This window comes from Mustela erminea, chromosome 5, assembly GCF_009829155.1.
Source record: "Mustela erminea isolate mMusErm1 chromosome 5, mMusErm1.Pri, whole genome shotgun sequence".
NCBI classification, from domain to species: domain Eukaryota; kingdom Metazoa; phylum Chordata; class Mammalia; order Carnivora; family Mustelidae; genus Mustela; species Mustela erminea.
Genome location: NC_045618.1, coordinates 24,891,686 through 24,917,593, shown reverse-complemented (window position 1 = coordinate 24,917,593; position 25,908 = coordinate 24,891,686). Strand labels below are relative to the sequence as shown.

The window sequence follows — 25,908 nt, the reverse complement described above, 5'->3', positions numbered from 1 at the left end:
CATTTTTCTTAGAGATAAAGAATAACAAACAGAGTATTTTAAGTGCACCCGTCTTGTCTGCCAAGAATAATCCTGGTGTGCTGTGGAACTCAGTCCCTTCATGGCTATCCTGGATGCTGCATCTGCAAATGTCTGCCTTGGAAAAGGCAACCAACTGGCTTCAAGATACTTCAGATGGCTTTAAATGAACTCAAGGCAGCCTGACACATAGCCTCACTCTAGAAATAGAGCCAGAGGCCATTTCAGTCCAAGGGGAGCAAGGCTGATGGCTAATTAAACCTCAAGAAGAGTTTTTTAAAATGGCATTTTAATTTCAGCTATTGAATTGAGCTACTATTATCCAGTGAGTTCTCTTTTTAATATACAGGATGCACTGAGAAACAGTAAGAACTGATGTTTGAGTAATTACCTTTATGGCTGTATTCTGTGCAGGGAACTATGTTGTTGTGGTAGAGTCATAATCACCTGGGGTGGTGTTAACAATATTTATGCCATTGCTATGATTTTTAACCACTTGCACTTTTTATGTGATGATTTACTTGTGTGAGCAAAGACAATTCAACTTTTCATCATGTTGTGACACTTGGTAGATAAAAGGGAATGACAAGTCTGAGCAATGAGAGCTAATTTCTTAAAAAATCCACTAATGATAGTTATATATATTAAAGGCCTATTCCCTGCATTTCCCTCCCATTTTTCTTCTTCCCATTCTCCTTCCTTCTCTCTTCCTTCTCTCCACTCCTAATCTGGTCATATGGTTTATGGCAGTGTTATATCTCTCAGTGGCAAAATTCTCAATGAGAGACTTTGTGGTGAGTTGCCATTTTTCATCAAGTAAAATAATACAGAAATTGTTATTAAGTGTATGTCATTAAATATCTGTGCAAAAATTTTAGTGCACATTGAGGAAATGTCATTTTATTATAAGTTCCTATTTTCCAGATGGAATTCGCTTCTCTAATCTGTATAGGAAATTGGAAGGTGCTGGTCTGTTTCAAAAAATTCATTTGTCCCTTTCAATCATTAGTGGCTTCCTTTGCCATTATCTCTTAGTCTTTTATTTTCATTAGAGCTATAATCCTTTCCAGCTCACTTACTCACCAGTACTGTTCTATTAATTGCTATTCATTCTACAATGATCAGTTATCATTCAGTATTAAGATGCGAAAGCATGAGCTAAGTGCTGTGTGACCATTGGCATTCTGCAGAGGTTTCCGGATGGTCTGAGCCCAGATTTCTCTAATGTATGCATGCTGTTGTTTTAGGTCTCCGAATTCAATCCACTGACGTTCACCAGCGTAATCGAGTGTGAGAAGCCAAACAACGACCTGACTAGGTTTCGTGGTTGCATGTGAGTATTGTACATATGTTTGAGCTTGATCTTCTGTTTGATACACACACACACACACACACACACACACACTTCAAAAATAAGCATTTAGTATTCTTTGCCACATGTGTAGCCTTTTAGGAATGTTGCCCATTGCTGAGCCTTCTTGGTTGCTTATGGGACTGGTTTGTAAGATCCTATCTGCAGTAGAAACTTGCCCACACTGCCTATGATGAATAAATACAGCTTGTCCTTCCTCTAGCTGGCCCAGGTTGGATGAGGGGAACAAGAGAAGTATGGTTGACTGACTACACACAGCCCCATTAAATGGAAGCATGGGGGCTACCCAGGAGGAGTCTGGGTAGAATCTCATTCATTCATTCACTTAGGTACTCAGTCACTGAGTATTTGTTGAGCCTCTGCTGCATGATAGGCCCTGTTGAGGGCTCTGAGAGTAATGCAGTGAACTGAATAGTTAAAAAAAAAAAATTATTGCCTTCATGTTTATTTCATTCTAGTTAGGGGAAAAAAGAGACAATAAACAAACAAACAAAATAAGTACAGTCTATAATGTGTCAAGTAGTTCAGTCCCTTGCTCCAAAATGGGAAGACAAAAAAGGTGGATAAATGACACAGGCTTGGCATGTGGTGTACTTACAGAAGCTGGGCTATGTGTACGGGGGACATATATGCTAGTCTCTCTACTTTCATATTCATTCAGAAATAACAGTCATACTGAGTGTGTGTGTGTGTGTGTGTGTGTGTGTGTGTGTGTGTGTGTGTTTAGTCCTTTGACTTGGGGAAAACAATGGGACAGAAGAGGGAGCATCAGCATGGAGTTGCTGAGTTGGATGCCAAAGCTTTTAGGGGCAGCCTCACAGGGAATGAATGAGATGTGTGTGCAAGAACCTGAAGGACTGTAGGTCTGACCTGCCTTGACTCACTGCTTGACGTCTTGGAGCCTTAGTCTGCTCTCTTAGGCTTAGTTCTCCTGTGTGGAGAATTTGGGGCCTTCTCTCTGCCAGCTTTCTTGCTTGAGGTACAAACTGACTGGTCTAACTGCTTTGTGGTCCAGGCACACAGTAGCCCCCACAGACATGTGGGGGTGAGGCAGGATACTCTGCTTCTGGAAGTAGGCTCCATTTCCAAGACCTCTCAGTATATGTTTGAGTCTTCAGGCTCACTGGCATACCCAGCACTGTTGCATGTGCCCCCCACACTGTAGACTTCTTATCCTGCTACGGGGTGAGCAGTGAATGAAAAGCATTAATAGTAAATGGTGAAATGTGTGTGCTGCCAAGAGGGGACCCAGTTACCCACCAAATTTGCTGGTCCATGCTTGAAGGTCAGAATTTGGAAAGTGTTAGGTCATCCCTTAAAGAGCCAATTAAAAGAGGATAAAACTCATTAAGAAAAATGTTAAAATGTAGTATGTAGAATGTAGAGGGAGAATACTCAACTACTCATAGTTAACTTGTCTGCCATAGATCTTTCACCCTCCCATGACCCCCTGGACCATCTTCTGTAGGCCCACTGACCCATTTTCTCCCAGACTTCACCCATGGCACCATTCTCAGCACCACTGTGAAGCTCCAGGGACACATCATCTAAAATGAAACAGCTGCTGGGTTTCCAAAGACCCTAAAATAACCATCTTGAAGGTTGGTGAAGGCATCTTCTAGGGGGAATATTCTATGCACATTCTTGCTGTTAGGGTAATTTTGTGAGGCCAACTCTACCAAAGAAAAAGGGTAGACATCCTTCACCAAAGACTGTACTCCTCTCTTATGGTCTGTCTTCTCTTCTATAGGGGTTCCTCCAAACTTCTGAAAGATGCAGTGCTCCTGTGCTCTGATGACTATTCTCACACTTTTGTTGCCTGCTCTTGAGTTGGATTAACACTGAAAGGGATTCAACCCTAAGTCAGCAGCTCTCGGTCGTGCCCTCCAGGAACTACGCTTGTCATAGGGATATTAAACAAATCCAGCTTAGTACTGAGGCTGGCAGGCTCTGGAGCCCATACTTTTAGCTAGATGACCTTAGACAATCTAACTTTATTCATCTGTATAATGGGGAGAATCATGGGAGCCCCCTCAAGTCCTTGGAGCAAAGTTTAATCAGTTTAATACCAGAAAGCTTTCAGAAGGCTGCTTAATAAATATTTACCACTATTACAGTTATTGCTACTATTGTTAATATTATTACTGTTACAGATAATACCATAGAGCAGAGAGATAAAAGGATCAGGAGAGAGGTATAAGAGAACATGAATGTGTCCAGGGAAAGAATTGCTGTTGGAAAGGGAGGGTGATTTGTCTTCAGTGTATTAGGAGAAGCCATAGAAGGAAGGTAGTGGGGTTTTGAGATTTCCTGAATTTGAGGAGCTGGCAAGTGCCTCAGATGGAGTCAATGTGGACAGAACTTCAGGGGAGTAGGACCTAAAGATAAATATTTGAGGACCCTCTGCCCCAGAGGTCATCTATGAAGTCAGGGAACAGGCCTGGGAACATGGGACAAAGGGCTAGGGAAGAAAGGAAAGGAATAAAGACAGAATAACCCCACAGTCAGGAGCAAGCCTCCTTAGGTGTGATAAGGGTGTGGTTCCAAGGGCAATGTCCAATGATGGATGCAGAGCAGGGACATTCAGGAGAAAATCTGCCTGCCACACTCCAGGGGCAGCTTAAGGAACAGGAAGGCCACACCATCAGAGTGTAGACCGAGACGGTCAGAGTCCAGATTGCAGGAGGTAAAAGAGGAATTATATTTTTCCTCTGTTCTTTCTAGAAATGTGGCCTAAAAAGGAGAAACAGGGCCAGAGACGAAAGCCTCGAAGAAAAGGGGAAGGACTTTTACTAGGAAAAGAGAAGATAACAAAAAGCCAGACTGGTGGAGATCTCCATGTGGGCAATGCTGACTTTCAGGTGTGGGGAGGTGGTGATCAATGAGAGGTAGCGTCCCCTGGTTCCTTGCTTACCCCCAGTGCCTGCACCACCTCCACACCAAGCCCTTAGCTGACTTGGCACCTCCAGCCTCTGCATTCTCTGGCAGATGGCTGCTTGAGTGGATGTCATTTTGCCCCCCCAGCCAGCAAGGCTTACTCAGCTTCTGCAGCAGATGCCTCCAACAAACGTTTTTAACATGAGTGACCTCACTGGTCCGTCTCCTGAGAAAGAAAGGCAAGAAGGACAATTGCCTGCTGCATGAATCTTTCCCCACTCTGCTCCCTAGTTTTGCCATACTTTCTCCACCCTGTCATCTGCACTGAGACTCACCTCCAAGCCTGGTCCCAAATCCTGCTAGTCTAGATGCTGCCAGGCTGCCAGTTCAGGTCTTGCATACTTGGACTCTGGTTTAATTGTGATTTACCATTTCCACCAAGCCAGTTGTTTTGGATTGGCCGCTGGAAGGTCATGATGCCGATGGGCCTCTCTCCTAGCAGGCCAACTGAGGCAGGGTCTCAGGAGGTGGGACATAGGTGACTGTGTGTTAAAGTTTCTCTGTTTGGTGCTGTGCTGCAACCAGCATGAGCAGCTCTACTCCCTAGCCAGGCTGAAGTGCTCCAGAAAGAGTGAGGGGAGTGGGGGCAGGTAAGTGGAGTGTCTGGGGGGGGGGGTACCTGTTCCTCCCCTGAGAGAAGGGAGGCCACGTTCCCATACTGGTCCTTATGCTCCGGGTGGGGCTAACTTGGGAGGTAGATCTGCAGTTTAGACCCAGGGAGCAGATCAGCAGCCAGTTCCCTCGTAGGCTGGTTTGCTGGATTTCATTATCTGCTGAGGATGGCCTCCCTTCAGCCTTAACTCAGCTGCTGTCCTGTGACCTCACTCCAGCCAGGGAGCCCAGGCCAAGCCCAGCTGCCCTTTATACCAGCAATACCAGTTTCACTCATATTTGGACCAGCCAATCTGAACTCAAAACTTTAGCCATTTGCACTTAGACCCAAGCTTGGGTTTATAGCAAGAAGACCCAAGTCTGAATTCTAGCTTTGCCCACTCACTAGGCAAATTATTCTACATTTCCTAACATGACTTCCTCCTAATATTGGAAGTAACAGTGGCTAACATGAGAATGAAGGAAAAGAATATGGTGACGAATGAGGTGAATTATTTCTTTCCCTTTTTTTTATTGTTTTAGTATATGGGTAAGAAAATACAGAATTTCTAAGATAGGCTTGAAATATTCCAAGAAAAAGTAAGATCATGTATTTAGAAATTAAGAAAGAAAGAAATTCATGTGCACGGCAACAACAGAAATAATCCTTTAACTGTCTGTGGAGGAAGCATGAGGTGTATTATAACATGTCAGACAAGAGAGTGGTATTAGCCATGGTATGTGATTCCATTGGGATGAAGTGTCTTCATAAGAATGTCTTTATAGATAGAAAGCAGGTTAGTAATTTTCAGGGTTTGGAGGGGTGGAAGGGGAATGGGGAGTGACTGCCAGTGGTTATGGGGATTCCTTTTGGGGTGGTAAATGTGCTCTAAAATTACCTGGTAGTGATAGCTGTGTGAATAAAAAAAAATAAAAAGAACAAAATGCTCAACTGTACACTTTAAACAGGTAAATTTTATGGTATGTGAAATGTATCTCAAGCTGTTAAAATTTTTTTAAAAAGTGTTAGGACCTTCATTATTCAAGGGCACCTTAATGCTCACCATTGTTTAATACAATCCCACAGTTAAGCACTAATGAAATCCTGTTCTCCACCCCTGTGGGCTACTTCTCCCTGAACCAAGGCATTGCAGCCTCTTTGGGCTGTGAATGGTCTCCTGTGAATGGTCTCCTGTGAATGGTCTCCTGTGAATGGAGACCAGCTCGGTGACTGTGCGCCCCAGCAGCTCAGAGCACCCAGCTCAGCTGTGCTCAGCCAACCTCATGGCATATGGTGGGTGATTTCTGAAGCCACCAGTCAATCAAACATTTTTGTTTACCTTTAGGAATAAAGCAGAGAGGTTGGTTGGTTTAGTCTGAAATAAAATTCCATTTCAAAATGTACATACAGGTTCTATTTCTGATCCCAAAGTCTTCTACAGAGTAAGTCCTGAGCTCCCTCCCTGCATGCTTCAGAGCCTTATAGGACCACCTAGGGCTGGGAACGGCCATTGCAAACTTGTTCATGGTTGTTGGGGTAGTCTCCCTGCCCTGCAGATGACACACTCCAGCACCACTGTCACCTGTAAGAGACAGCAGCACGAGAGCCCTCATGGGTCCTTACCACCCCCCAGCCCAGTGTCTGGATGGAACTATGGGTTTATGTCCGAAATGTACTCATTACCAATCACCAGGCATTAAGATGAACTGTACCAATTGGACTCGTTAAAACTAGAAAAATTTATTTTACCTTGACACCTTTAATTGACATTTATATCTCAAGAAAATCTACCATTGACATAAAACACACAACTGAGTTATTTCTGCACTTACATTAGATCAAAACTTGATCAACTATTAACTTAAAGAAAATTCTTCTATGATTTCTTTCTCTCTATGTGTCACTCAGTTCCCTCGGGCAACAGATCTGGCACTCAGATTCACATATGTGGAGAGGGGTCTTTTTGCTAAGGTCCATTGAAACAGGAGTGGATGGAGCCACAAGAGTTAGTAGCAGCGGAGCTGCCACTACTGTGAGGTCCAGTGGCCCCAGGACAGGAATGGCCACTTGGACTCATGTCAAGGGGGCTACCTGGGGAGGCTCATAGCCCTAGTCTAGGGACACACCCAGCCCAATACTCACTCCCCAAAAGGAGCCAGGGAATGAGTTTGTCATCCTCCCTTGCCTGTGTTCACAGCCCTGTCCTTATGACATAACCATTGGATGGACCCAACCTAAAGCTGCGGACAGTGCAACCTTCAGCACTTGCCAGGCTTAGAGATAGATATCAGGGGTGCCAAACAGAATAAGATTTGAGAAGCTCATGTTTAGAAGTGGACACAAACAAAGAGGCATCAAAGAATACTGTAGAGTTTCCTGGCTGCAAGGCCTGGGGAGCTTAACCCAGAGAACCTTCCTGAAGTTTATAAAATGTGACCCCAGGCTAGCAGGCTAGGCTCCTCTAGACTAACTGGCTGCACTGCAGTGAGAGGCAGCATGGGTAGAAGGATGTGCAGTGTGAGGTGGCTGGAGCCCAAAGCCTGCACAGGAAGAGCCCACAAAGATGCTGCAGAATCAGCTGGGCTATGTGTGTGAAGTCTGAAGAAATAAGGAGATCACACAGAATCTCCCAGGAGAATGCAACATTCAGGTGCACACACTGAAAGGTTGCTCTGGTGACTGTGTGAGAAATGGACAGGAGGGACCAAGGCTGGTGGCATCCAGGCCAGCAAAGGGTATGTTGTAGTCTCTGAACAGAGAAATCTTGGAAGCCTGAATTAGGGCAGTGATGTACAGAGGGAGGGAGAAGGAGGTGGATTCAAGAAATAACCAGGGAGGAGGGTAAAATTAAGGACTGACATTTGAGTAGATGTAAAAATGAGGAAGGAGTGGTCAAAAAGGGTACTCTTGGTGTGGTCAGAGTGCTGTTCAGGGTGTGTGAGGGTGGACCACTATCTGGGGTGGAGAAGAGAGGAGGGCCCAGGTGCTGGAGGTGATGTGACCAGGGGAAGGAAAGGGCCCAGGTGCTGGAGGTGATGTGACCAGGGGAAGGAAAGAGCAGCTGGCTGCTCTCCAAGGTCCCTGAACTCTCACCCTATTGCCTCTGGTCCTGGGGACAACTGGGCAGCAACAAGTACACCTCGCACCTCTGTGTTTGAACTGATGGATTGCTGCCTGGTTGCTGGTCCCTGGAGGAACAAGCCTTGATATGGAAAACCCATTACCAACAAGCAAGTGCTGATTAGGGAGATATGACATCTTCTGAGGAAGAATAGCTATGCAGAATACTTATTAGCTGAACTCCACGGTTTCCCAAGGGGCCAGGCTGTGACCCTTCCCAGTGCACAGAACAGTCTTGCCAAACAGCTCTCTTATCACACTTGGACTTTGGGACAGTTTTGATTTAGAAGAGATTAGTTGTGATGAGTCAGGAAGCCAGGAGACTTGAACTAGGGAAGCTCTTCTCAGAGGCTCAGATGAAATGTTAAAGGATGCCTCAGTTTGCTCAGGCTCACTGTAGACCAGGCAACTGGAACAACAGAAATCTATTATCTCACATAATGAGGGTTAGTATCTAAAATCTATGAAGAACTTACCAAATTCAACACCCCAAAAACCAATAATTCAATTTAAAAATAGCCAGAAGACACAAATAGACATTTTTCCAAAGAAGACATGCAATTGGCCAACAGACACATGGAAAGATGCTCAACATCACTCATCATCCAGGAAATACATGTCAAAACTACAGTGTGATATCATTTCACACATGTCAGAATGGCTAAAATCAACACTAGAAACAAGTATTGGAGAGGATGTGGGGAAAGAGGAATATTCCTGTTCTGTTGGTGGGAGTGCAAACTGGTGCAGCCACTCTGGGAAGCAGTATGGAAGTTCTTCAAAGAGTCAAAAATAGCACTACCCTAGGATCCAGCAATTGCACTAGTAGGTACTTACTCAAAGAATGCAAAAGTCCTAATTCAAAGGGATAATGTACCCAGTGTTTACGGCAGCAATATCTACTATAGCCAAATAATGGAAAGAGCCCAAATGTCCATCAGTTGATGGATAAAGAAGAAATACAGACAGACAGACACACACACACACAGGAATATTACTCAACCATAAGAAGAATGAAATCTTGCCAATTTCTAATGATGTGGTTGGAGCTAGAGTGTATTATGCTAAGCAAAATGAGTCAGTCAGAGAAAGACAAATACCGTATGATTTGACTCATGTACGGAATTTAAGAAACAAAACAAGTAAACATAGAGGAGAAAAAGAGGGGCAAACTAAGAAAGAGACTCTTAACTATAGGCAGACTGATGGTTACAAGAGGGGAAGTTGGAGGAGGAATGAGTTAAACTGTCGATGGGGATTAAGGAGGGCACTTGTGATGAGCACCGGGTATTATATTGTAGTATATTGCAGACTCGAAAATGTATTGTAGACTTGAAAATAATATTAAATAATATAATAAATAAATATATAAAATTTATATAAATAAATAAATAATGTATAATAATATTAAATATTAAAGTCCAGTATGTTAACTAACTGGAATTTAAATAAAAGCTTAAAGAAAAAGAAAAATTTGTCTATTAGTGACAATACAAGGTACTGATGAGGAGCAGTGTTCTCCACGATGAGCAGGAAACAGGCATAAGACCACAGAGCAACCTTCCCTGGCCAACTTCTCACTTAGTCTTATGGTTCCCAGGTATGCCCTCTCTAGCTGTGGTCTGTCCCTGTGATGAAAACAAGCCTGTGATGCTGACAGCAATTTGCTCATGTGGGTTTTTCGTACATATCCAGCAATTCTGTCACAGCAGCTGGGTGTCCTATAATTTAACTCAATTCTGAAACTCCCTGCAGACAGTGTCAGATCCTCCAGGTTAAGGCTCAGTCCCACAAGACTTCCTTGTTCCAAATGCCAACCGCAAGTCCACGCTGTCACCTGTCCTTCTGACTGATCTGTTATAAATCCGACATTCCCATAGTCCCGTTCTCAGGTTTGATTAATTTTGTAGAGCATCTCACAGTACTCAGAAAACAATTTGCTTACTGTTTACGTTTATTATAAAAAGATATGATAAAGGATACAGGTGAACAGCCAAATGGAAGAGATGTGTGAGCAAAGAATGTGGGAAGGGGTGCAGAGCTTCTGTGACTTTTCTGGGCATATCACTCTTCCAGCATCTCCATGTGTTCACCAACCCAGAGGTTCTCCGAACCCCTTGGTATTGGGATTTTATGGAGGCTTCATCATATAGGCACAATCTATGATTAATTTAATTTCCAGCTCCTCTGCACTCTCTAGAGAATGGAAGGTGAGGCTGAAAACTCTTAAGTTTCTAGTCCTGCCTTCGTTTTTCTGGTGACTAAACCACAACCAGGAGTCCACCCAGAATGTCTTCATAAGATCAAAACCTACTCTTGTCTCCCAGGAAATTAAAAAGGATGTAATATCCTATGTCAGGAAAAACTGGGTTCAGAGATGTTCCTAGTGCTCTTATCACTGGGAAATTACAAGAGTTTTAGGAGTCCTTTTCTGGGAACTGGAGTCAAAGACTAAGTATTAGAACAAAAGATCCTGGTAGCACCGTATATAGCAGGGTTTTTAGGAGCCCTGTGTCAGGAACAGGGGGAAGAGATATATCTATCTTACTATCTCACAAAGCCCATGGACAAAATAAACAAACAGCCAGCTGTTGAGATACTTCTAGAAGCCCAGTTACTAGTGAGCAAAGCTCCCTCTCAGCTCTTGCAGAGATCCACGGAGACAAGCCACTCACTCCCGGAGTTCCCTGTTTCTCTTCCCAGCATCCAGATCTTCTTTTCCCCAGGTAGTGCTTGTTGAGATGCAAGGTGCTTGAGAACATCCCTGTGATGCATGCCACCTTTTCCTCAACAGGATACATGACAATGGGAAGAAGGCCGGGCTGTATAAAGAAAACCTGCTGCTGCGAGGGTGTACAATCAGAAACACGGAAGCTGTTGTTGGCATCGTCATCTATGCAGGTAGGCATGGCCATGGCCCATGCGGTCTGTGGCGCTGAGGGATTGCCACCTGTGCTGGGTGTCCTTGAACATTGCTCCTTGTCCTTTTTTTTTTTTTTTCTGATTACAAAAGTAGCACATAGACATTGTAAAAAATTAGAAAGCCCAGAAAACAGAAAGAAGAAAAATTTCTAGTAGTATCTCAACGAAAAGTGTTCTCTCCTAGCATTTTAACTTATTTCTTCCCATTATTTCTCCATGGTTGTTACGTTTTGGGATTCATTTCATACCCTGTGTTTTTGACTGAGTCTATCCTGTAAGTATGAATGGACGGCAGCACTATGCTTCAGTCCGTGGGTCGGGGCGTGTGGTCACTTCGCTGCTGGACATCGATTTACCACATCCCTCTTGCTCCCCGCACAGGCCATGAAACCAAGGCTCTGCTGAACAACAGCGGGCCCCGTTACAAACGCAGCCAGCTTGAGAGGCAGATGAACTGCGATGTGCTCTGGTGTGTCCTCCTCCTCATCTGTATGTCTCTATTTTCTGCGGTCGGTAAGTCTCTCTCATGGGTCACAAATAAAAGGGCACTGCCGGACAGCCTCCAGGTGAGCCCAGTGGGCTGCCGGCCACTCATTCTGACCCAGCACTCTAAAGTTAAAACACAGTCAATAACAGGCAGTAGGCCTACTGACAAGACGTGTTTTGTGAGGCACATGCTGGGAAATTCCTTTTCTGGGATTTCCCATTGGTAGCTGCCAGCCCATACCCAGTTTCTGCCTCATGACCAGTGTGCTTTTCAGTGCCAGTCATGGGAAGTGCCTGATGCAAGGGAGAGTCAAGAACCAGTGCCTTCCAGCAATCCAACTGTGGGTGCCAACAGTCCCTGCCGTGCCCTTTTTCTTTCTTACATGGCAGGGCAGGCTAATGAGACCCAGTGTGCCTGTGTCCATAGTCTTAAAATTTTGCTTTAATTTGCACTAGTGGTGTCTTATTTTTCCCATGGGATGAATGATGTTTCTTTTTGAATGTTGCTGTAGGACACGGACTGTGGGTACGGCGGTATCAGGAGAAGAAATCATTATTTGATGTCCCTGAGTCTGACGGCAGCTCTTTATCCCCAGTCACGGCTGCAGTCTACTCGTTTTTGACAATGATAATAGTTCTGCAGGTAACAGTATTAAGTACCATTTGATAATTGCTTCATTTTCTGATAAGAACTTAAAGTTATCATACTCTGCTAAGAATGTCCTATAAATTCTGGTCCTGGGAGGACCACAGATCTACCTAATGTGCTACTTCTTACTTTTCTACCTAATTTATCTATAGGGTCTTCTTTGGGTGCTTTTCAAGTTAACATTTTCCTAGGATTCTTAGGCCTTGCAAGGTTGGTTTCTGGGTAATTGTGTTTTATTTTTCTATTCAATCACTTCTTTAAAAAGACCCTAAATTTTATTTTGGGATAATTTTAAGATTTACAGATAAGTTACAAAAAATAGTGCGGAGAGTACCAATATGTCCCTTATCCAGAGTCCCCTGATGTGAACTTAACTACATTACTATGGTAAATTTTTGAAACCAAGAAACCAACTTTGGTACTTTGCCATAAATTCTAGATGTCATTTGGCTTCTACTAGTCTTTACAGTAATGTACTTTATCTGTTCCAAGATTGAATTCAGGCTATCACATTGCATTTTGCAGCATTGGTTTTTATTTTTATTATTATTACCATTAGTATTATTAGTTCACGTGCCTCATGAGCAATTCCCCATCACTAAGTGAGAATCTATGCCCAAAAGTCTTGTTTAAGAGTAGGGAAGGGACAGTGAGTGTCATCCTAGGAACACAAAGTGCACAGAGGAACTCTGTTTAGCCTTTATCTATGAGGGGAGATCTGTTGTCTTTTATCACATTTGTTTCATACAACAGGAACTTTCCAAATAGTTTTTTTATGAATGCAAATTTCATTCTAGATTTGTAGTAGTAGTAGCACTAGAGTAGTGTGGTAGTATGGTAGATGTTGCATTAACATTAAGTTACCAGGAGAACCCAGTTAGTCTGTCTGGATATGATATTCTGAGCCCATGAACATCAATTCAATACTGTTACTAAAAAGAATTTAAACATTGACTTCATGAAGATTATTCTTAAATTGTCAAAGTATAACTATAAATATTCTTCCCAAAGCCTTCCTCCCTTTGCTTTGTATTGTACAAGATGCCAGAAACTGTCCTTCAACACAACCAGCCTCTGGAAAGACTCTCTCTTCTGAACCGTGGGGTTGTGTCTGCGGGATGGGAAGCTCTTGCTGCCAGGAGCCCTGGGAGAGCCTGGGGGCCAAGTGCCGCTGTGGTGCGAGGTGACTTTGCTTATGAGGACTCTGACTGTGCCTTGTGTTTTTTTTTTCTCTTTCTTTCTCCTCTTTCCTTTCCTAGCTTCTCTCAAGCACAACTTAGTAATACGAAAATGCTTGCTTCTATCCAAGCCATGGTTACCATTCTTCCAGACATGATAGTGGATTTCTGCTCTGCAGTGACACCATAGGCTGTCCTAGTTTAAACTTTTTGCCAATATCCTCATACTTTTCCAATACTGACTCTAAACCAACCTGGTTAAGCTCTTAAAGGTACAGTATAGTCCCTATTTACTTGTGGTTGTAGTCATTTGTCCTTTGAGTAGTTTGGACTACTTCTGCAGCTCCCTAGTCCTCCTAAGTGTTCATGTGTATGCCTTATGTCTTCTAGGTTTTGATCCCAATTTCCTTATATGTTTCCATTGAAATTGTTAAAGTATGCCAAGTGTACTTCATTCATCAGGATACAGAGTTGTATGATGAAGAAACAGACTCACAGCTGCAGTGTCGAGCTCTGAACATCACGGAAGACTTAGGGCAGATACAGTATATCTTCTCAGATAAAACTGGCACTTTAACTGAGAATAAGATGGTTTTCCGAAGATGCACTGTGTCTGGCATAGAATATTCCCATGATGCAAATGGTGAGTCTGGGGGTGGGGACTCCCAGTCTGGGCTGGACAGAGAGCCGCTCTGTCAAAGCTACATGCACGCATGCCTGGGCACACATACATGCGCGCACACACACACACATACAAACTTTAGAGATTGCTGATTTTTGAGCGAGAATAAAACATGGAAAGGCTGTTGGAGCAACTCAGGAGACTGAAGTGTGGCAGCATTTATAGAAACAAATACAGAATTCCATGTTTCTGACAGCGCCCTATTCACTGCAGTATCTCAGTGTGGTGGGCATCTGCTTAAAACACTCATTTTCTGCCAGACAAGAGAACCAAGGAGGGCATTCTTGAGAAACTCATTTCTGAGGCACCCAGTCTCTTTACCACACCAAGACATGAAGAGTTGTTTTTGTTGTCACCTGTCAGTCCTCTTGTTGTTAGCTGAAAGTCTCAGAAAGGCATTGGGCATTTCATGCTGTATTCTTTGCCTTAGAAAATGTTGTTCGTGAAAGCTGGAATGAAATATCACACCCATTTGAATTTTATGGTGGTTGCTCCTCCCAACTCTCCTTTCTTTATCCTTTGCTGCCTCTGTCCTCCCTGAACCCCTACAGGAGCCATCCACTTCATAAGTGGAGGGTATGACTAAACACCCATCAGACCCAGGAGAGGACACCATGATAAGGGTCTTGGTGCCACAGTAGTGTTTGTGGTGCCGTGGTACCTTTGAGAGGTAAACCAGCTCTGCAGCTTGGACTCCCTCTTTTTCCTGCAACAGCATCTGAAAATGTGAAGGAAGTCTTGCCATGGGAACAGAAGCAAATAAAGAACAGGAATTAGTACATGGACATAATTAGGAAGCTGTTCTTTAGGGGGATATGGCGGGAAAGATCTGTAAGAGGCATGGGGTTTTTGTGAGTTTCATGAGACTGAGAATTATGATATCCAGTAAGGCCCTTTATGTAAAATTAAAGTAATCATATTAAACATAAGTCACAGGAACTTATCCACCATGTTTATTGTTTTATTTGCCACCCAAAATACATGGTCAATAGCTGTCCATCTGTCCCCCTCACACTCTCCCTTCCATAACTCCTCAGCCTTGTGCAGAAGAGTCCATTTGCCTAAAAGCAGAGCTTAGCCTAATTGTAAAGGAGCCAGAGACCCAGGTCTGAAGTTGGGTCAGAAGCAGCCTTTGAAAGCTGGACCTGAGGCTCCATGGGTGGAATCCCAACTAAGATTACAGAAAAATTTTGACAGTTGTCAGATGCTTATCATAAAACCAAAGGATTGCATTGCCCCTAGAAGACACAGGAAAGCATTTCTAGTGAATACCAAAACATGCAGGCCTCTCTGCTGCATGTTTGAAAGAAGTGTTGTCATCAGTCATTGACATGCACCTGAGACCAAGAGCAACTTCAGCTGTTACTGCCCATGACCTGACCTCTTAGATCTTATTAGTAAAATGAATTAAGATGACTTTGACTTTGTACAATGAGCCTAGTTCACATTTATCAAGACAGTGGGTTGGGCCATCTCTGATCTCTTGTCTGGTGACATTGTGTGCCCAGAATGAGGCATGACCTGCTTCTTGCCTCCGTCTTCCCCAGCAACACTGAGGGTGTCACTGAGGGGTCACATCGTTGTATCATTGTAGACCACAGACACATCAGCAGTGGTCTGAGGGATTGCTTCTTTTAGACTAATATCCAACTAGTGCTGCAAGAGGGTGGCACGGACTGGTGCATCCTTCGAGGGGTTGATACCAGGCTCCTAATGCACAAGCCCAGAAGCTTGACAGCACTGAATCTGGGTTTTGTTCTTCCTTGTCATTCATTTACCACCGAACTGGGACATCCATCAGCCAGGCGTGGGTGGGATGGGCAGGAGGAGATTTACTTCTGGGGTAAGTGACTCCCTGAGTTGAATCCTGGTGTCGGCAGTTATTTGGCCTTGTGACCATGGATGACTCACCTTTCCTTACCTCTGTTTTTTTTTCTGTTTTTCCCATCCCTAAAGAAAAGTCTTCCTAAAGAAAGATGTTAAATATAAGGCCTGTCTTATAGGACAGATCAACGCCACAGACATGCCCAGATTAGAGGGCCCTTCTTAGCCCCTCAGGCAGACCATGTGCGGAGATACCTTGTGCTCACACCCAGCACTCGACATGCTTTTGGAGTTCCTAGTAATTGGTTGTTTTGAATGAGTAATCTTCATGAATAGTCTCCTTGCTCATCCATAATGAAACAAGTCGAACTAACTGGGCAAAGCCAGAAAAATGTGTTCAGAGCCATCCATTAGCAAGAAGCAGTGCAGAAGGACCTTGTAATTCACTGAGGGGTCACAGGACCACAGGGACTTTTTCTGGGAAGTGCCGCCTTGAGGGCTCAAGCATAATAATTCAGTCAGGGTCGTCTTTAGTGGAGCCTTGCCTGCTGGGTCTCTATCCTGGCAGCATTTGTCCATCCTGTGCAACCCACAAGGACTCTGAGCTTCCCTGTTGGGTAAGGCTTCATCCATACAGGGTAAATGCAGGCAGTACCTACCACCTACCTGGCCTTGAACAAGGATTTCTCATAGGAAAGCACCATCAGCACAGCCTGAGAACCATTACCTCTGTGTGAGTACAGGGTAGAGATTCAACTTGTGACATGTCCTGACAGCCCCAGTGAGCCAGGTGCTTCCACGACCCCAAGTTAAAGGGCAAATCCTGGAGCCAGGCTATTCTGTGGGCTAGGCCTTCATCGTCTTCCCCTCCTTTGTCCCTGTCATCTGCTGCCCAAACCCCATTCATCACACCTGGGGTCCGCCCGAATGGAGGGGCTGTATGTGAACCTATCTCTGTCTACTCCTTACTTGTTTGTGGACTGGTATGGCTACTGTACCAAAAGGCACTGGACCTGAGCTTTGGCATCACCTTGACCTGGATGAGTCCTGTGTGCTTATTAGCAAGTTCCTTATGTTCTCTATGACTCAGTGCGCTTATCTGTGCAGTGGGCTGAGAATGTCAGCCTCACCAGTTTGACTGTAGGTCCAGATAAAATGAAAGCGGCCTCCACCTCTCAGTGGAAATTCTCATTAGATGTGGCCTTACCTTTAAGCAAGCGAGGGTGACGAGTGCTCAGAATCATTTTCATTTTCCTACCTCCTTGTGATGTGTCACCCCATGTCCCTCTGCCCACAGCCCAGCGTCTGGCCAGGTACCAGGAAGCAGACTCAGAAGAGGAAGAGGCAGTGCCCAGAGGGGGCTCACTGCCCCAGCGTGGCAGCGTAGGGAGCCACCAGAGCATCCGAGTCATGCATAGGAGCCAGAGCACCAAGTCCCATCGGCGCACAGGCAGCCGGGCCGAGGCCAAGCGGGCCAGCATGCTGTCCAAGCACACAGCCTTCAGTAGCCCCATGGTGAGTCCCACTTAGAGCATGGCAGCTGCCAATGCTGGGGCAGCGTCCCCTTTCCTGGCCTTGCTACTTCCCTCCATTCCTCCAAAGTGTCTACATGTAACAGTATGCATCAGCTGTTGTTGGGGGGCCTGGCTCTGCTCAGTTAACAGAACTTTTGTGGCCAACACCTTCCCCCTAAAACACTGACATGGCCCCTTGGCATTGGGCCCTAAGGATGGGGGATTGCCAGTGAACTATCCAGATGGGTGCTGGAGAGGAAGTCTGTCCTGCCAAATGGAATGAATAAAACATCAGAGCAAGATGACAACTGTAAAAAAGTAAAGCCAGGCGGGGGGGGGAGTTTTCATTAGAGAAGTCCAAATCCAATAAACTTCTTTCTTTCTCCTTTGCCTTGCCAGCTGCCTAAACATTTATGGACCCTTCTGGTCAGGCAGGGAAATTTCCAGAAGTGAGTGAATGAGGATCTCTAAAAAATCCTTTCACTTCTGAAATGTTTTAAGAGCAGAGAGGGAGAATCCATTTTGATCACTTTGTGGTGGCCTGAGTCTCTTCTGTCCTTAGAAACCCATATAGAGGCTGCCATTACACTGCAGTTGCTGATTGGTGGGTTTACACAGGGGCACCTGGGAGGAGGGCTCTCATGCCTGACAGGAGGAGGACTGTGTTGGAGCAAAGCTTTCCTGACATCGATCTAGCAATATGGTTCCAGGAGTATTTAAAATATTCAAACTTTCTGACCTAGGAATTTACTGATTCAGCCAGTTTTTTGTGCAAAGCAGTTTATCAGTGGGAAAAAAAAATGTATTCAGTGATAAAAGAATGGCCAAATGAATCATTGTATGTCTGTTTTGAAGTTATTCAAAGTTATATTTTCAAATGATCCCTAAAAGACTGAGGGGCCTGGGTGGCTCAGGGTTAAGTGTCTGCCTTCAGTTCAGGTCATGATCTCAGGGTCCTGGGATCAAGCCCTGCTCGGGCTCTCTGCTCAGCAAGGAGCCTGCTTCCCCCCCCCCCCCCCCCCCCCTGCCTCTCTGCCTACTTATGATCTCTCTCTCTGTCAAATAAATAAATAATATCTTAAAAAAAAAAAAAAAGCCTGGGAAAGTTCAGACGGCAGTTGACCCTGGAACAGCACAGGCCTGAACTGTGCAAGGCCATTTACACAGATTTTTATTTTTATTTTTTTCATTGTGTTATGTTAGTCCCCATTCATTACATCATTAGTTTTTGATGTAGTGTTCCATGATTCATTCTTTGCATATAATAACCAGTGCTCCATGTAATCCGTGCCCTTCTTAATACCCGTCACCAGAGTAACCCATCTCCCAACCTCCTCCCTTCTAAAACCCTTAGTTTGTCTCCTGAAGTCCATAGTTTCTCATGGTTTGTCTCCCTCTCTGATTCCTCCCCCCACTTCATTTTCCTAATGTCCTCCATATTATTCCTTATGTTCCACAAATAAGTGAAACCATATGATAATTTATTTTCTCTTCTTGACTTATTTCACTCACTATAATCTCCTCCAGTTCCATTCATGTTGGTACAAAAGTTGGGTATTCATCCTTTCTGATGGCTGAGTAATACTCCATTGTATATATGGACCACATCTTCTTTATCTATTCTTCTGTTGAAGGGCATCTCGGCTCTTTCCACAGTTTGGCTATTGTGGACATTGCTGCTATGAACATTGGGGTGCACATGCCTCTTATTTTCACTACATCTCTATCTTTGTGGTAAATACCCAGTCGTGCAATTGCCAGGTTATAGAGTATTTCTATTTTTAAGTTTTTGTGGAACCTCCCTACTGTTTTCCAGAGTGGCTGTATCAACTTGCCTTCCCACCAACAGTGTAAGAGGATTCCCCTTTCTCCACAACTTCTTCAACATTTTTTCTTTCTTGCCTTGTCAATTTTTGCCATTCAGTCTGGTATAAGGTATTATCTCAATGTGGTTTTGATGTGAATCTCCCTGATGGCTAGTGATGATGAACATTTTTAATGTGTCTGTTAGCCATTTGTATGTCTTCTTTGGAGAAGTGTCGGTTCATGTCTTCTGCCCATTTTTTGACTTGATTATTTGTTTTTTGGGTATTGAATTTGAGAAGTTCTTTATGATCTTGGATATTAGCCATTTATCTGTAGTGTCATTTACAAGTATCTCCCATTCTGTGGGTTGCCTCTGTGTTTTGTTGGCTGTTCCCTTTGCTGTGCAGAAGCTTTTTATCTTAATGAAGTCCCAAAGGTCATTTTCACTTTTGTTTCCCTTGCCTTTGAAGACATGTCTTGAAAGAAATTGCTGTGGCCATTGTCAAAGAGGTTACTGCCTATGTTTTCCTCTAGGATTTTGACAGATCCCTGTCCCACACTGAGGTCTTTCATCCATTCCAAGTTTATCTTTGTGTACGGTATAGGAGAATGGTCAACTTTCATTCTTCTAAATATATCTCTCCAATTTTCCTAGCACCATTTACTGAAGAGACTGTCTTTAAAAATAAATCCAATACTGTACTTTCTTTATGATTTTTTTTAAAGATTTTATTTATTTATTTGATAGGCAGAGATCACAAGTAGGCAGAGAGACAGGCAGAGAGAGAGGAGGAAGCAGGCTCCCTACTGAGCAGAGAGGCCGATGGGGGGCTCTATCCCAGGACCCTTGGATCATGACCTGAGCCTAAGGCAGAGGCTTTAACCCACTGAGCCACCCAGGCGCCCTCTTTATGATTTTTATAATAATATTTACTTTTAAAGAAATTTTTTAGAGACTGTGTTTATTTATTTTGAGAGCAGGAGAGAGAGCATGAATGGGGAGGAGGGGCAGAGGTAGAGGGAAAAACAGGCTCCTTGTTGAGCAGAGAGCCCGACGTGGAGCTCCATTCCAGGAGCCTGGGATCATGACCTGAGCCGAAGGCAGATGCTTAACAAACTGAGCCACCCAGATGCCCCTTCATAATAATATTTTATTTTCTCTAACTTACATAATTATAAGAATATAGTACATAATACACATAACAAACAAATTTATTATTAGTCAACTGTTTGTGTTATCAGTAAGGCCTCCAATTAGTAGTAGGCTAATTTTAGGAATGTCAAAAGTTATATAGACTTTTTGCCTCCACATGGGTCAGTGCCCCAATACCTGCATTGTTCAAGGATCAACTGTATATAGTGTTTTGGCGAAAATGGATACTGCCAATGTATAAATTTTTTATTAAGATATAATTGACATATAACATTGTATAATTTTAAGGTGGGAATGCAAATCAAAAGCATAATGAGGTATCACTTCACACATTTTTAGAATGGCTGTCATCAAAAAGCCAAGAGATAAGAAGTGTTGACAAGGTTATGGGGAAAAGGGACCTCTTACACTGTTAATGGGAATGCAAACTGGTACATCCACTGCAGAAAATAGTATGGAGGTTCCTCAAAAACTAAAAAAGAGAATTACTATATGGTTCAGAAATTCCACTTCTGGGTTTATGTCAAAAGGAAATGTATAAAATATTCGATGAAGTTAAATGTATGAAATATTCGATGAAGAAAAAAGACTAGAAGGAGAAAAAGAAGTATGTGTTTCAAAAAGTATGTATTACTGTGAGGTGGTGTGATACAGATTTGTTAAATTTTCCTCTTTGTCTTTTTCAAGTCTCTCTGAGTCAGATGTTAGAATAATATATTCTTAGCTGTATTACTTTATAATGAGAACACGTGTTATATATAAGAACATATGCTTTTCATTTCATATGTAGGTCATATATTCTTCTACCAATTATACATTATTCATCACTATAAAATGGCATATGTACGTGAGTCAGATGAAGGTGTCTTTACAGCTTATAATAAAATCAGAGTGCCTTAAACAGTCAAGCACTAAGACAAACGTTTTCACTGGGTTATACTCACCTCTCATTCTCTGTCTTCTTCCAGGAGAAAGACATTACACCTGATCCAAAGCTGTTTGATAAGGTGAGTGAATGTGACAGGTGCCTGGCTATCACAAGGCACCAGGAACACCCGCTGGCCCACCTGTCCCCGGAGCTCTCTGACGTGTTTGACTTCTTCATTGCACTCACCATCTGCAATACAGTAGTAGTCACATCCCCGGATCAGCCACGACAAAAGGTAGGTTCTGGGGTATCTCTGTGAAGCCGAGACTTTGACCTTCAGTGTGGGCCCAATGTTGTCAGTCTAACCTTTCCAGCAAGACTGCTCAGCACCTCTCAGGTTTAATGGGAGGTTAGCAGCAGGCTTCATGGAGGGCTGCTCACTGGTTCTGTGGTGCTGTCCCCGGGCTACGGTGGGCAGGTAAGGGAATTGGGGCCAAGTGGAGAGGAAAAACTTCTGAGCCCATGATGGGTGGGACATACAACAACCTATGGAGTGGGGCTGCCCTGCATAATCTACAATAAAGTTCAGGGTTCCTAATTCTCAAAAGAGTGAACAGGACAGGCTCAGGGCCCAGACAAATCTCCTGGACTTGAATCCTGACTTTACCAACTGGCTGAGTGGCTTTGGGCAAGTCATTGCCTTGCCTTAGGCACCTTATCTGTGACATGGGGGCAGTGGTGAGGGTTTAGAGGAAAGGCTCAGAGACAGTCTTAGCATACAATAAATGTATTTGATGTAAAAAGGGGTCGGTCTTAGCATACAATAAATGTATTTGATGTAAAAAGGGTCTTTAACATTGTCTTTCAAGGATAAGTGTCATGAATCAATCAGAAGTTACTTAAGGTGGTAGTAACAGCAATACCCAAGTTGGTTTTTTGGGGGGTTAATTATAAGGTTTTCTGTGAAGAGAGTAAAGTTGCATGTGCAAACATGTCCTCTATAATCCTGGTTGTTCTCAGAAAGTCCTGTACTCACTGGGAGGAGTGGGGGGAGGGGGGGAGGGGGGGAGGGGGTGCACCTAAGGAGGGATGTGCATAATGAAGCTAAGCAACTTTAAATGGGTAAAAATAAAGATACCGTGGGGCTAGATGCATGCCATAGGTCTGCCCCTCAACCCCCCACTCTCCCAGACCCCTTTTCCTCCTCTGAGCCAACCCTTCTAGCAGGTTCCACTGATGGAACCATTGGTGTGGGATGTGGGGTAAACCAATGGTCTCTGCCCTCTTCACTGCAGCAGATCTGTCAGTAACACAGCCCCCTGCCCCCATGCTCCTGCTCCTGCCACACTGACCTGCAAAAGCCCCAGGGGGCCAGGTGAATTCAGAGCAGACAAGGTCCCACCACCTGGAGACCACAGGATTGCGCCATCTGCCTTAGGCGAGGGGATTTCCTGGTGCAGCTCACCTCTTAGCTGCCCAGCATCCCTTATCTGGCCTTTGGGTTCTTCCACCGCCCTTTATTCAGTCCCGCTGGCATGCATCCCTGGAGAAGTGTCTGGTTTCTAGTTAGACCTGTCTGAGACTCCGGCATTGTTGCAACTACTGAATAAGTGAGGGAGACCCTAATGTATCTGAGGCATGTGATGATGGTCACATACGCAGTGCCTTCCACATAGGGAGCAGAATATTTAATCCCCCACTCTCTGACTGAAGACGAGTAGGTCTCTGAATGCACTCCCCTTGCCACATACTCGTCAGTGCTATCTCCCAGGGTATTTGGAGCCAGCAGGAGCTCCAGTGTGACTGCTTGAAACTACCCCTTGAATATATAGCACATTTAAAGTCATAACGGGAACAAAGAAGAAACACCTTTATCAAAATTGGTCCCATGTTCCCTGCTTTACCAAATGCCTGACTTTTCTGCAGGCTATTACATAACTTATAACTTTGGACACATGGGAAAAAGGATGAAAATTAAAAGCTAACTATAATTCAGTGTTTTGCTTGTTGCAACATTTGCTCTATATCCATCTTCTAGTAGAAAGTTTAAAATAGGCATATTATACTAGCATTAGTAAACAGTACTCGTTTAAATAAAGTATTGCTGTTGCTCCATCAGTGAGCTTTTTGGAATGCTGGCAAATGTATATGACTGTCATTTTGTTGTTTTCATTTCTTGTTAGAAGACAAGTGATTTATTGTGGCTTTAAAAAAATGTGCTAAATGATTTGAATCCTGAATTTGTCCAAGCATTTAATTTGTTTATGAAATTTCTTCTGGGTTTGGGAGTGTTATTTAAATTTTATATGGACACAGCTCAAAGGACTGTATAAGCTGGTCTTTTGTCAATGCTTCTTGTGATTGGGTGGGGTGGGGAAGCTGGGTTTTGTGCCAGGCAGTAGTGACAAGTATGCTCTTCTGAACCTTTTCTGCAAGCAGTGGGACACTGCAGTGTGGGGATAGGTAGACAAGGGGATTGTCTCAAAGCCTACAGGTACCACTAGCCACACACTCCCTGAGTCAGTCCCAGGCCTCTATCTGGCTACCCAGGTGATAACATTCTAAAAGAATGTATACTGCTAATTTTTAAATGAAATGGAAGAGGCCAAAGAATGGTCTCAAGGAAGAAATGCTGGCTCTAGTTGCAGTTTCTAGCCTATGCTCCAAAATCTGGGAAATGGGAACTCTGTGCTCTGAGCCCCCACTGGGAAAGTGGGGGAGTGCCTGTGGCAGTTTGGGTGAGGCCTCTGGATATACCTCACGTATCTTCTAACTGCTTCTCTTGCAGGTGAGGGTGAGATTTGAGGTGAAGTCCCCTGTGAAGACGATAGAAGACTTCCTACGGAGGTTCTCACCGAGCCGCCTGACCTCAGGCTGCAGCAGCATTGGGAGCCTGGCCACCAGCAAAGCCGCCCACAAGTCAGGGTCCAACTTTCTGTCCACCCTACCCAATGACAGCACACTGTTCAAGCTGGAGGAGAGGCTAGGCCAGCCAGCTGCGGCCATCGCCAGCAATGGCTATAGCAGCGGGGCTGCAAGCTGGGCCCCAGAGCACACTGCCCAGGAGCAGAAGCTAGAGCTGGAGCAGGAGCAGGAACGGGAGCTGCGCTATGAGGCAGAGAGCCCCGACGAGGCAGCGCTTGTGTATGCTGCCCGGGCCTACAACTGCGCGCTGGTGGACCGGCTGCATGACCAGGTGTCCGTGGAACTGCCCCACCTGGGCAGGCTCACCTTTGAGCTCCTGCACACACTGGGTTTCGACTCCATCCGCAAGAGAATGTCAGTGGTGATCCGGCATCCACTCACCGATGAGATCAATGTCTACACCAAAGGAGCTGACTCAGTGGTCATGGACCTCTTGCTCCCCTGCTCCTCAGGTATCTAGCTCCCCTCCACTGGGCAGTAACCCCCCAGGTCCAGGTTGGAAGTCCCAAGAAATTAGCCCCTTCCCTCAGTCCCTCAGTCCCTTCTCATGGGTAAAGTGATTTCTGTTGAGCTTTTTCTAAAGAAATGTCCATCAGAGATTTGCCTTTCTGGATCACCCTTTCCTCCTTTGAGGAGTTTGGACTAGAATGCACTAGGGGTGGGAGATAGAGGGCTTCAGTGCCTGAACTCACCTTAGAACAGTGGGGTCGGGGGTCACTCAGGGTGAGGCCTAGCATCATTTTAAATCTGGACAATGAAAGTTAAGAACTTTTAGACTAGATGTTCCAGAGTGTTCTTTCCTACTCTGTGATTGCCTGGACCAGGGCGGCTGTGAAGCCAGGTCATGGTTTATAGCCCAGTTGTGGAGCTGCCTCAGGCCACAATGAGAGCCTAGGTGGTGGAGGCTGCTGGCCGCTCAGCCACTGTCATCTGTTCCACCTTTGCACAGAGCAGCTCCCTCTCAGTTTCTTTTGTGTACCAGAGTTCCATATAACTTCTGTATTAAAAAAAGAGGAATTTGAAAACCACTAGTGTTAGTGGAAATTTATCCAGGAGAAGGGTTTGCTTGAACCTCCTTCTAGGCCTTGTCTTCTGGGCCTTACAATGGCCTAGGTTCCCATTTCTAAACCTGGTCACCCTTCCTCTCTACTTGGAAGGTGAAGCCTTACACATCTGACCTCCAGGGGGGAAAGGTGGGATGGCGGTGAGGATGCTGCTGTCAGATGGCTCTGCTGCCTGGCCTCCATAGTCTCCCTGTCTGTTGTATACTGGAGACATCTCTAGGCACGGCCTGCTATGAAACCCTATCCACAGGGTATATAGCCTTTCCAGCGCTCTGGGATGGAGCTAGAGAATACTTTACTTCCATAATCCTTTCACTGTAATCTCAGTGCCTCAGAGCAGGACTCCTGGCTCCCAAGTGCAGCCCCACTTCCTTATGGGAAAGTGTCTTGGAGGATCGCTGCAGATGAAATCCTTTTCCCTTGGCAGAGCTGTTGCCTCCCAGTTTGTAAACATGTCTCTGAAAACAGTTTGGACAGCTTTTCATGGCGATAACCTACCAGAGGGCAGGATTTGCCTTTCCACCCCAGGGGTTCCATGTTGGAGTGGACATAGAATCTGATTCATAGGCTGATTTTGCATTCCAAGAATTTTCTTCATTGTGCGTTTCTGTAGGTTGCCTTTTAATTTCCTTGATCGTTTCCTTTGCTGTGCAGAAAGATTTTATTTTAATGTAATCCCAATAGTTTTTTTGGTTGTTTGTTTGTTTTGGTTTTTTGTTTGTTTTGGGTTCTTGTTTGTTTTCATTTTTTGTTTGTTTGTTTTGGGGTTTTTATTTCGGGAGACCTAGCTAAAAAAAT

At 44.4% G+C, this 25,908-nt stretch overlaps 1 protein-coding gene across 5 annotated transcripts in view; it reads left to right on the top strand.

Moving 5' to 3' along the window:
• Positions 1 to 25,908, top strand: part of ATP10A (ATPase phospholipid transporting 10A (putative)) — a 194,018-nt gene that overhangs the window by 134,990 nt on the left and 33,120 nt on the right. For all 5 annotated transcript variants that reach the window (XM_032342292.1, XM_032342293.1, XM_032342290.1 and 2 more), the window contains exons 3-10: positions 1,266 to 1,351; positions 10,834 to 10,940; positions 11,343 to 11,474; positions 11,960 to 12,090; positions 13,665 to 13,917; positions 17,078 to 17,295; positions 21,222 to 21,416; positions 23,910 to 24,498. In XM_032342292.1, coding sequence (XP_032198183.1) covers positions 1,266 to 1,351; positions 10,834 to 10,940; positions 11,343 to 11,474; positions 11,960 to 12,090; positions 13,665 to 13,917; positions 17,078 to 17,295; positions 21,222 to 21,416; positions 23,910 to 24,498 — 1,711 coding nt within the window. The remainder of the gene's footprint in view (positions 1 to 1,265; positions 1,352 to 10,833; positions 10,941 to 11,342; positions 11,475 to 11,959; positions 12,091 to 13,664; positions 13,918 to 17,077; positions 17,296 to 21,221; positions 21,417 to 23,909; positions 24,499 to 25,908) is intronic.